Below are 12,841 nucleotides of genomic sequence, written 5' to 3'. Positions count from 1 at the left end.
CTAAAGCACTCTGTTCAAAATACAAATGTTTTTCAATAAAACGCAAATGATACAATAGGCTTTAGAGCTTTTGCGGTCGGGAGAGGGGGAAGGGGCAGACTCCTATTTTTAATAATTTTTGGTCGTTGAATTTGTAGTAATTTAATTTAATCTTTACCCGTTTAGGATGTATTTGTTCATCTATATCAGCATCTGTTATCTTTATTTTGATAGGATTCTTTATTTTAATTTCTGTTCATTTTAGGCTATATTTATAGTTTAATAAAATTTTTTGGTCGTTTTGAGTTTAATTATTATATAACTTAATTTATTAAGTTGAATCTGGCTCTTTAATTTTCTTTGAAAAACTTTTTTTCAGAAGCTCTTTTTTGATTAATTGAAATAAACTAAAATTTGTATGGTGATTCCAATTCAAGTTCAAGTTGCCTACCAGAACTACGTGCCTGAGAGAATTCGCTCAGTTGTATAAAAAGGGAGAAACACCCCAAGAAATGGGAGTGATATTGAGAAAATGATTCAGGAATATGATTATGTAGAGGGCTCGTTCGAATGGAAATTGAAAGTTTAATATGATTAAAGTGTAAGGAGATTGGAGAATGGTGAAAAGGCGTTTTTTGCCACTTTGTGGCGTAAAACGAAAATTTTGCCTAAAGAGGGCAAAATTTTGAGAAAAAAAAATGTATTGAGGCTCCTAGTTTTAGAGCCCAAAATGCCACACAATGTTTTACTTGTACCAAAATATGCACGTAAATTAATACAAATAATACAAAAAAGTGACTGATATAAACAGTTATGCTGAGGCTTCTTCCAACTGAGTGCATTCATAAAGACTTCACAAAATTATGTTGAATGGTATATATCGCTTACTATTTCACAAGTGCCCAGGGGCTTTCCCTTCAGCCTTCTTTCTCTTCTTTTTTTTCAGGGGTCATCTTATCGAACCAGTGCCATTCTTAAGTAACAAAAATTACTGGAGGGCAACTACCCCCCCCCCTCCCACCGTCTTTTTTACCCAAAATTGTCTGATCAAAGTTTTGAGATAGCCATTTTCTTCAGCATGGTCAAAAGATCTAACAACTATGTCTTTGAGGATGACTTTACCCCCCAGAGCCTCCGCGGGAAGGGCCGCAAATTATGAACTCTGCCCTATTGCTTACATATAGTATTGCCTATTGGGAAGTATAAAGATATTTTCGGGGGAGGGGATTTTCTGGTGGGGTTGCTTACGTGGGAGAATCTTTCCATAGAGGAGTTTTCTTGTGGGAAGGAAATTTTCCATGGGAGGGGGAGCTGGATTTCTCAGCATTAATCAAAAAACTATCAGAAATTAAATAAAAAAAAACAAGTTTTTTTCAACTGAAAGTAAGGAGCAAACATTAAAACCTAAAATGAACAGAAATTATTACGAACATGAGGGGGTTGCCCTCTCCTTAGTCCCTTAGTCTTTACGCTAAAGTGTTTTTTGAATTTATAAAACAGTCCTTGTGTATCAGTCCTTGTGTATCAGGAGTCCTTGAACAGTCCTTGTCTATAAACACAAGGACCGAGGACTTAAACACAAGTCCTGATACATAAGGACTTAAACAGTCCTTGTGTATCAGGAGTCATTCTTAAATAATTTAAACAAAAAGTCAAACTTTAGCGTAAAAAGCGAGGTACTGAGGAGGTGGCAACCCCCTTATTTACGTACAGTTTAAGCTTGTTTTAAGTTTTAATGTTGCTCCTTACTTTCAGTTGGTAAACTTGTTTTTTATTTACTGCTACTTTCAAGACCACGGCAAAAAATTCTTCCTTTTTAAAGTGGTTTTCTCTTCTTTAATTTTTTTTTCGTGTTGTTTTTTTTAGTAAGTAATATTAAATAGAAAGCTTAATTTACTGCAAATTTTAATCGAAAGCAAATTAAATTTAAATCAAAATGTTTAAATAACCAAAAAAACCGTATTTTTCACGAATCATGACTTTCTCCCTTATCTTTATTTGGGTCTTCCTTATATTATTGAATGGATATAACTATTATTTTTAACCTGCTTTCTAATAAGTTCCAGGGACTTTCCTGCAGGTTAAGCAAAATTATGTAGTAAATTTTTCGTTGACTCTCTCCCCCCCCCCCCGCTCTCTCTCTTTCGGGGGGATGGGGTTCAAACCCCCTAGCCCCCCTGGATACGGCATTGCCTGCATGTGAAGCAAATTGTATGGCTAATTTTTTGTTAATAAAAAATGTCTATCTGTCTCTCAGCTAATACATCCCAAGAGATGGTACCTTCTGGATCCTTCTTTCCTGGTGGATCCTTCTTTCCTGATTGATCCTTCTTTCTTGGCTCTTTAAAATAGTTGGTTTGAAATTTAATTTATTTAAAATCGAATTTGCCTTACATTGAAATTTATTTTATATTTAAATTTGGGCTATCTCTTGCTGGATTCATAAGCTTCATTACTGAGAATGTTATACAGTGTTTTTTGGATTACACGGCCGATTTGAAGCTCTTAATGTACAGATGAAGAAGCTTCGGCCCATGAAATTAGTTTTTAAAAAAAGAGACAGGAGAAGGTAAAAATAAGATAAAAGACAAAATGGAATGAACAGTGGAAGGACAAAACTAAAATACAAAAAATTAAGCAGGCTTACTGGTTGGTTGACACGAGCCTTCTTTGTATCAATGTTTACGACCAATCGCTCACCGGGGGGTGGTTTCTTCTTAAGCCATTGGAAGCCAGCAGCGTATGCCATTACCCCAAGATGTTCCACTTCAGGATCAGCCATGTCAACAGGTCGAAGAACGGGCTCAACCCCCAATCTCAAACCTCCGTTTACACCTGGGAAAATACTTGTTGCAGTTTTTTTTTTTTTGCTTTCATAAAATGATTTTAGGATTATTTTTTGCAGCTTTTAACTCAAAACAATGTTAATGTGCTTTGAAAACGAACTAAATCTGACCGTTAATTCTAACGTTTTTATGGATTCAAATTTTTAAAAATGGCATAGCAGTGATTTTTTAGTATTTCCGTCGATTTTTCGATCTTCATCCACTTGGAAGAAGAGCAAGATAAGTCTACGACCTAAGACTATAATAATGGAAACCATAGTAATGACAGTGGTCTAGTATGGTTGTGAAACTTGGGTACTTCGAAAGGCTGAGGAAGATTTATTGAAAAATTTCCAAAAATTTATCCACAAAGATATTTATCTACTTTTGGATCTTTATGTAAAAGCATCTTCATACAATAGTTGAGCTTGAAGAGATGTATTTACTTAATACCTCATACCCCAAGATGCCATATATGCCCATACAATACCAAATGCCATACCCCAAGATGCTCTAATTCCCGATCAACCCTGTCAACAGGTCAATCCAACAACACTTTAGTTGAAGAGTTAAAGACGAGTTCAACACTCAAATAAACAAAGGTTAAAGAACACTTGAGGCTCGACACTGCATGTTACCTCTGCTCGCACCGAGGATATACGAAAATACTTGTTGTAGTTTTTTTTTTTTTTTCACAAAATGTAAATTTGGAATAACTGAAACGGCTTTCAGAGACCAAATATAGCCAAGTACACCTGGTATAGCAATGATGGATCAACAAAGAAGATGCTCGACTACATCATCGTACGTCGACGATGGCTGTCGTCTGTCCAAAATTGCCGCACCTACCGTGGCGCTGAGCTCGGGAACACCGACTACCGGCTAGTAGCAGCCAAAATTAAGCTCCGCCTCAAAACTATGAAGAACAGCCAGTATTATCGGAAAATTGATGCCGGTCGCATCCAACAGGACCCCGCTCTGGCTGAGCGGTACCATGTGGAGATATCCAACAGATTTGAGGTCCTCAGCCAATGCGATGATAGTGAAGTTGCATGGAAGTCCTTCAAAGAGAACATTCTTGCGGCAGCAACTGACGTTGTTGGAATGAGGCAATGGAAGAAAAAGGACTGGATCAGTAATCACTCCCTTGCCATCATAGAGCTGAGGCGAGAAGCACGTCTTGGCGGGGACATGGCTACATACAGACTGCTAAACAAAGAGCGCAATTCCATGCTGCATAAAGACCACAAGGCTTTTATTGACAGCAAGGCATCCGAACTGCAAGAGGCCGCCAAGAAAAAGGACAGTGGAGCCACCTACAAGATTCTTCGTGAGCTTTCAGGTCAGCACACTCAAACTACGTCATACCTTCGAAGCGCTAGCGATGAGAATATCTACGACCAATCACAATGCCTCCGCCAGTGGGAGGACCACTTTGAGAAACTGCTCAACTCAGATCCACCAGACCAGACGGACCACGAGCTAGCGGCTGCTGCGGCTACTACCATACCTGCTCCTGATGGTCCTGAATTTACAGCTGAGGAGATAAAAGCTGCCACCCACAAGCTAAAGAATAACAAAGCGCCAGGGATATGTGGCCTAACATCGGATTTCCTCAAAAATGGGGGTCCAGCCATGATCCTCTGGCTAAAAATGCTGTTTAACCTTGTGTGGCACTCTGGAAAAATCCCCAGAGACTGGAAGAAGGGCCTACTTGTAACAATCTGCAAGAGGAAGGGGAGCAAAGCAGAATATAGCAATTATCGTGGCATAACTTTACTCTCAGTTCCTGGAAAGCTCTTCGCTATGCTGCTTCTCAAACGGGCAACAAGCTACCTCCATAACCTCCGTCACCCCCAGCAAGCTGGCTTCATGCCAGACAGGTCCACCACCGAGCAAATCCATACGATTAGACAGCTAGTAGAGAAAACTCTTGAATATAAGAGGAAGGCGTACATTGCCTTTGTCGATTTTCGAACTGTCTTCGACACTGTCGATAGGCAGTCACTATGGCTAATCCTCCAGTCTGCTGGCGTACCCACGAAAATCGTCCGTCTCCTCAAAGAGCTGTATAATAACACTGAAAGTGCGGTGATCGTAAATGGACGGCCTTCTGGATATTTCAAAATTAAAAACGGTGTCCGGCAAGGATGTGCCGCTGCACCTGAACTCTTTAACTGTGTAATAGACCACATCCTGAATAAAACACAGCAGGTGCAGCCGTTTGGCATAGGCTTTGCTGGAAGAGTTCTTTCAGATGTCGACTTTGCCGACGACGTGGCGCTAATATGCGAAAACATTAGTGACCTCAAAACTACACTGGAAACCCTGGCCTCTGCCGCTGAGAAACTCGATCTGAAAATAAATTGGTCGAAGACCAAGATAATACCCGTTGAGAAAACGCCGTCCAACCCCCTGTCATCTGTGGAAATTTGTGGCCAAACTGTAGAGGTAGTCAAGCAGTTTACCTACCTTAGTTCAATTGTCTGCTCAAACGGAAGCCTAGATGCCGAAATATCAGCAAGAGCGGCAAAAGCAAAATCTGTCTTTGGTCACCTTCTAAAAGCAATCTTCCATTAACCCCAGATCAGCCGTCCCCCCAAAGCACAAATATATTCTGCTTCGATTGCCAGTGTTATGCTCTATTCTGCCGAGACGTGGTCGCTGACTCAAACCGAGACGCTGAAGATAGATGCCACCCAGACGAAGGTCCTTCAAACTCCCACCCCTGTCCAAGCAGCTTGAGTCTCGCTCGCTGCGTTGGTATGATCATCTGCTCCGTCTGCCTGCTCAAACACCCGCCCGGCTCATCTTCGATTTCGACCCAGCTGCAAACGGCTGGAGGCGTCCTAGGGGAAGACCACGCACCAGATGGGCAGACGTCATCGGTGATCGGCTCGCCTCCAGAAACATCAACCCGGCTGAAGCGACAACCCTCGCCCTTAACCGACCATTCTGGAGAAGACTGACGGCGCTGACGACTGGTTCCCTCTGCGCTGGCGACGCTGCCGAGCAAGAGCTTTAAGTCAAAGTAAGTCAAGTAAGATACGGCTTTCCAACTCCAAAACAGTATTTATGGATTTAGGTAATTTATATTTCACGTTTCTGTGACTATGCTACTATGCTTACTTCGACGTTAACCAGTTTAACTACTTCAAGAAAAATTAAATGATAGCTAACTACATTAAAAGTAAATACATAGACACAAACTAACTAGAATAAAAAAAAATTGATCTAACTACTAATGAACTCAACCATGTAAGGAACCTTGCCTCGCAGAGGTCGGGAGAGCATGGTGGTCCTATGTCCGTTAAATGAAGAGGGCTGGGCTGCGAACTTGTGAACCGCAACATAGAGCTCGAGGCCCTGACCTTGAGAACACATCACTGCAACTGAAACACCAAGATTGAGCTTCGAATCGTACCGACAATCCCTGGCTACCGAATGCATTGCTCCACTAGCAACCATTGGGTCCACGGCGCAGAAGCAGAACCAGAAACACTATGCACCGAACGTACCAGACAGATCCGCAAAATCTGAACACCTCAATTCAGCCTCAGTGGGAAGATATCCTCCCAGCAGCAAACCTGTGGGAATATTGGTGGCTTCTTCTTGATACTCTAGGTATCTCTGGAGGCACAAGCGGATCGTCGTGCTTATTTTCTTCACAATAAATTTTCGCTTTATTCACTTTTATGTTACAATAACAAGAAATTTTTGGATAATATGCAAACATACTTGAGAATATGCTGTCATTGCCGGTGTTTTTCATATTCTAGTCTTATTTCACGAATTGTCTTACTGTTCTTCCAAAAAATTTTCAACTGTGAAAAAAAACACCCAAAGCCTTGACTATTCTACTTTTTCCATCTTCACTGCATTCACCATCTGTACCCATCAAAGTAAATTTAGCTATCCACTTGATTTTTACTTGATCGATTTTATTGTTATCTGACATCCCCTCTTCCCCTTCATTTATTATTATCCCAAGAAACTTAGCCTTCTTAAAATTATTTTCTAACCTATTCATGCAAACTTTGCTCTTGAAAACTTCCAAAAATTCACTCATTTTTCTAATATTTTTATCTAAGATACTCAAGTTTTCTGCATAATCAATATGGAGTTTTTGTCTTCTCATTTAGTTCTTTGTTCTGCCATAGCTTTTTCCGTGTTCCTTAGGACAATATTCATACAAAATCAATATGATGAGGCATAGAATATAATCCTACTTACCTTCTGGTTCTACGCCAATCCAACTACTAACCTCTCTTCCTACTTTAACCACTGCAATATTATTGTCATAGCTACAATTAATCAATTTAATATACTTACCTTGTATACCCTACAAGTACAAGACCTTAACTAAAGTTTTTCTATCGATGAGTCAAATGTCTGTTCAATATCCTTAAAATTGAGAAACACATATGCCTTCTGAAGCCGACTTAGCTACGCACGGTCCCTCCATCTCCATCCCTCTTCAATTATTAATCCAAGATTAAAAATATCCTATCCCCCTTCCTAACACGGTTCTTTTCTTAATACCTTATTTACAGCATCACTGAGACTATTAAGTATAATCATGCTAAGTAATTTGCTACAGAAGTCAAGTTCATGCCTCTGTAATTACCTCCTTAAAGTCGCACGGCACTTCCCCCTTTTTAAAAGTCATATTCACAATCTTCAGTAATTTATCTCCAATTTAGCAACCATCATAATACAGAAACTTATTCACCCCACCTGAGTCCTTAGTGTTGAGTCCTGAGTCCTGAGTCCACCTGAGCCCTTAGTGTTTTTGTCTTTTTAATACTGTCTCTAACTCATTATCGAAAAACAAATCTTCTTTCACTTCCAAATTGTCAAAAAATGGCATTCTTTTCTATGTCATTTTACAACTTTATAACGGTTTAACACATTCTCAAAATTCTCTGCCTATATCTCTTTGACACTTTCCTTATTATCAATTTAGGCCCGTTTCATTTAACTTGAATAAATTCAGACTGATTACTTCCTCTGAATTTCTTAATTTACCAATTTACTACTACTATTATGCCCTTTGCCTACATCTTCCAGATCCTCGGCAACTTTATCCATGGCTTCCACTTCGCACCTCCTAAATTCATACTTTAATGCCTTTTCTACTTTTCTTACTTTCTTTTCATTCTCGTTTTATCTGTTACTCAGATAAACTTTGCTTAAACCCCTTTTCTCATCTACCATACTTTAATATTTCTAATATTTCTTGCTGCGTTTCTAAGTTTCCTCACTAAGACATCTTAACTACCTTTGGAAACTATTTTCTTAATCTTATTCCGTCCATCTTCTTCATTGTTAAACCCTAGACTCTCAAGTTTCATATCCAGTTGTTCTTAGAAAATTCTCATTCTTGGGTCTAATATTATATGTCGTACCAAAGCAACGTCAACTTATTCATACGCAAGCCAAATGATTTTTTAGACTTACAAATTTACAAACCTAGATTAGTTTTTTCGTTCTTAGAACAGGTTCTACAAACTTTGAACATGTTTTACAAAACGGACAGGCATTTCCCTATTTGTAGCATAAATAAAAGCAGCTTTAAATGTATATTATCTATCAAAACAAGCTTCAATATATTCAGATGGAAACTAACTGATTTTTTAAACTCACATATTTACAAACTTAGAGCACTTCTTAGACCAGGTTTTACGAGCTTGAAAGGTTTTTTTCAATTAAATTCTAAAGAAAAGCAGCTTTAAACCGTAAATTTAAACAAACTAGCAGACTTTTTAAATATGAAAATTTACAAATTTAGAGCGTTTTTTTTTATCTTAGTACAGGTTTTAAAAACTCAATAAATTTGACACGTTTTTTCCATTTAGACCCTAAGCAAAAGCAGCTTTAAATGGAACATTGTCTTCCGAAAAAAACGTTATTAAGACACAAAGTAACAGAATTTTTAAATTTCAAAATGTACGAACTTGGAGCAGGTTTTTTGTTCTTAGAAAAAGTTTAGCAAACTTCACAGTTGTTTTCCCCTTTGACAAGCAGCTTTAAGTCGTGCACTTTCTGCCAAAACAACGTCAAGGTATTCAATAACTAACTAACAGACTTTCTAAACTTACAATTTACAAACTTAGGAGACATTCTTAGAACAGATTTTACAATCTTAGAACAGGTCTTACAACCTTAGAACGGACTTTGCAAACTTTGAACAGATTTCATAAACTTCATAGTTGATGATGGGAGGAGTGAAATTTCCTAGGTTAATTTTTCATTGTAATTGGCAAATTAGTCACCCATAATCACACCGCATTAACTATAAAAAATTTCACATCAATAGGTTAGTGTCATTAATAGGCCAAAAGTTGAGTAACTGCAGCTAATAGAGTATGTCAAACAAACAACTACGTTTAGATTCTAACGAAAAACAGCATTAAATGATATCAAAAACAACTGTCTATCAAAAACAACATCAAAAATTCAGACTGACTAGCTGCGCAACAGGTACATACTATTCCAATGGTACCTAAATACAAAAGATAATACCTAAATACCAAAAGTCAAAAGATAATACCTAAATACCAAAAGTCAAAAGATAATACCAAATACTCAATACCAAAATACCAAAAAGATAAATAAAGAAAGATAAATACAAAAAGAAAACACAAATAAGTACATGTTACCTTGCTCCTGGTTGGTTTCCCAATCTTCTGGCCGCCTTGAGAGATTTTTGTGTCCAGGGACAGGTCCACCAAATGACCTAACTAGCGTACACAAGGTCAAGCCATCATTCCAGTCAGTCTACAATATATTAAAAGTAAACTATCAAAACTTTTTTAATAGACAGTTGAGATAATTAATATAGAATTAAAATAATTAATAACAGGTAGTTGAGAGAGCTGAGAGCAATGGCAAACGATATTAGATATAATTATATAGACATAACTTTACTGTAGGAAACATTATATATAATAGAAAGACTGAAGTGATACAGGTATAAATGATAATAAATTTAACTTATAGTTGATTCTATAATATATTTTTTGGTCTGTTTCAATTCAATTTACATATTTAATAGATCCAGGATTTTTTTAGGGGGAGGGGGCGCAAAATAAGTTGTTCCGATAAAAAAAAATTTAGGGGGGCGCAAATTAGGTTGATCCGATAAACTTGCGTTAGGAGCAAGTTTAATTAACACAAACTTGAGTTAATTAAATGAATTACACTACTTTAGACTACGCTAGGGGGGTGGGGCAAGCCCCCATCCCCCTGGATCCGCCACTGTTGTAGGGGGCTTAATCAATCCAGCAACATTACAAATGCGAAAAAAACAAATCAAACAGTTCGTGGCAACGAACTGTAAGTACGGAGCGACCTGGCTCAATGGTAACCAAAACTCTAGAAAACGGGTTTGATACTAATAGATACATCAAAAGAGTCAAATTTCAATGCTAATTTCAAATATATAGTTTTCATCAGTGTAATTCTACCCATCAAAAGTTAAGCGCCTGAAAAAATTCGGCGGATTTTCGAAAAAAGGGGGAAAGACCCCCTAAAAGTTATATAATCTTAATGGAAATCACACCATCATATTCAGCGTATCAGACAACCCTACTGTAGAGGTTTCAAGCTCCTATCTACAAAAATTTGGAATTTTTCATTTTTTGCCATAAGAAAGATCACGGATGCGTTTTTTTTTGTTTGTTTTCTTTTGTTTGTTTTTTTTTCCCAGGGGAGATCGTATTGACCCAGTAGTACTAGAATATCGAGGGAGGGCTCATTGGAACAGAAATTAAAAGTTGTAGCGCCTTTTTTAAGTGACCAAAAATAGAGGGAAACTAGGCCCCCTCCCACGCTCATTGTTTTTCCAAAGTCACCCGATCAAAATTTTGAGATAGCCATTTTGTTCAGCATGGTCGAAAATATGATAAAAATGTCTTTTAGGATGACTTGATCCCCCAAAGTCCCCAGGGGGAGGGCTGAAAGTTATGAACTTTACTCAATGTTCAGATTTTTTTTTGTTTAGTTTGAAGTAGACTGTCTTTTTCTGAGGTGAGTTTTTGTGGTAGGTGGGGGCTGGCGCGGGTCGGGGGCTATATGGAAGGATCTTTCCATGAAGGAAGTTTTCATGGGGGAAGGGACATTGCCATGAAGGGAGTATCGGACTTGCACGCATTATTTATTGGTTATTGGGACGAATTCAACAATTTTCCGGCCGTAGGGCTTCGGTAGGGGGGGGGGGGGCTAGAGGAGGCTGTTAATATTGCGACAAACTCTGGTTATGATGGTTCGTGTTTGGCCGGGCACTGGAAATTACTGGGGCGCCCTAAGTAACTGAAAAATTTGATAAAAGATAATAATTTAATCAAAAAAAAAACAAGTTTTTTCAACTGAAATGTAAGAAGGAATATTAGAACTTAAAACGAACAGAAATTATAACGTATGTGAGGGGATTCTCCCCCAAGTCAATATCTCGCTCTTTAAGCTACAGTTTTTTTTTTAGTGCTTTCAAAAGAGTTATCTATTCTAATTAAACGGCCTTTGTGATTCAGTGGTTTGTGAATAAAAATTTTTTTAAACTTTTAACGTAAAGAGCCTGGTATTGACTAAGGGGAGAACCCCTTCATATAAGTAATAACACATACGTAATAAAAAAAACAGTAAAAAAACAAGCGATACGGCTCAATAGTAATCGAAACTTTTAAAAACGAAATTTTGATGTCAATAAATGTATCAAAAGAATGTGTTTATAATGCTGATCCTAAATATATAAATTTTATTAAGTTTAGTATTACTCATCAAAGGCTACGAGCCTGAGAAAATTTACTTGATTTTTTAAAGAGGGGGAAACATCCCCTACAAGTGAAAGAATTTTAATGAAAATCACACCGTCAGATTCAGCGTATCAGAAAACCCTATTACATAGGTTTCAAGCTCATATCTGCAAAAATCTGCAACTTTGTATTTTTTGCCAGAAGAAAAATATACGAATATAGAAGTTAGTTACGTAAGTTAATTTGTAAAGACATCCATTTAGCAAAAGAAAAGTAAAATTTTTATGCAAATAAAAGCTGCATTAACTAAAAAACGATCAGAAATTAAATAAAAAAAACAAGTTTTTTAAACTGAAAGTAAGGAGCGACATTAAAACTTAAAACGAACAGAAATTATTCCGTATATGAAAGGGGCTGTCCCCTCCTCAACGCCTCGCTCTTTACGCTAAAGTTTGACTCTGTCTCACAACTTTATTTTTTAAAACAATAAAAAGTTTGACTTTCTCACAACTCTATTTTTTAAAACCATAAAAAAATTTAGCGTAAAGAGCGAGGCGTTGAGGAGGGGACAGCCCCTTTCATATACGGAATAATTTCTGTTCGTTTTAAGTTTTAATGTCGCTCCTTACTTTCAGTTTAAAAAACTTGTTTTTTTTATTTAATATAAAACAGATCGATACATCAATAAATAGAGACATAGAGAAATAGACATTTTTACTTTACCGAAAAAAAACATTCAACAAACATCAGAAATAACTGGACAACCACATTAAGATTTAAAAAAAATCCTGTTGGTGGCTGTATCTTCTAACCGCTCTTTAATCAAAAATAAATAAAAACAATAATAATTATTAATAAATTCTGATTTTTTCAAAAAAAAAAGAAAGTAAGGAGAAAAAAAGTCAATAAAACAATTTACATTGTCACAGATCTAACCATCCTCCCCCCTTCCCTCTCCCTAATCTCCGAAAACTATCCTCCTTTTTCAACAAAAAAAATAATATATATATATATATATATATATATATATATATATATATATATATATATATATATATATATATATATATATATATATATATATATATATATATATATATATATATATATATATATATATATATATATATATATATATATATATATATATATATATATATATATATATATATATATATATATATATATATATATATATATATATATATATATATATATATATATATATATATATATATATATATATATATATATATATATATATATATACTATATATATATATA

General features: G+C 36.5%; 1 protein-coding gene across 3 annotated transcripts in view; it reads right to left on the bottom strand.

Annotated features, from left to right (window-relative positions):
* Positions 1-12,841, bottom strand: part of jbug (filamin-type immunoglobulin domains fbug) — a 367,002-nt gene that overhangs the window by 272,668 nt on the left and 81,493 nt on the right. For all 3 annotated transcript variants that reach the window (XM_089104337.1, XM_089104338.1, XM_089104339.1), the window contains 2 exons: positions 9,467-9,584; positions 2,627-2,814 (listed from right to left, as the gene is read on the bottom strand). In XM_089104337.1, coding sequence (XP_088960463.1) covers positions 2,627-2,814; positions 9,467-9,584 — 306 coding nt within the window. The remainder of the gene's footprint in view (positions 1-2,626; positions 2,815-9,466; positions 9,585-12,841) is intronic.

This window comes from Artemia sp. Qi Xiang Cuo, chromosome 18, assembly GCF_049724085.1.
Source record: "Artemia sp. Qi Xiang Cuo chromosome 18, ASM4972408v1, whole genome shotgun sequence".
Classification (NCBI taxonomy): domain Eukaryota; kingdom Metazoa; phylum Arthropoda; class Branchiopoda; order Anostraca; family Artemiidae; genus Artemia; species Artemia sp. Qi Xiang Cuo.
This window is presented reverse-complemented; position numbering and strand designations above follow the sequence as displayed.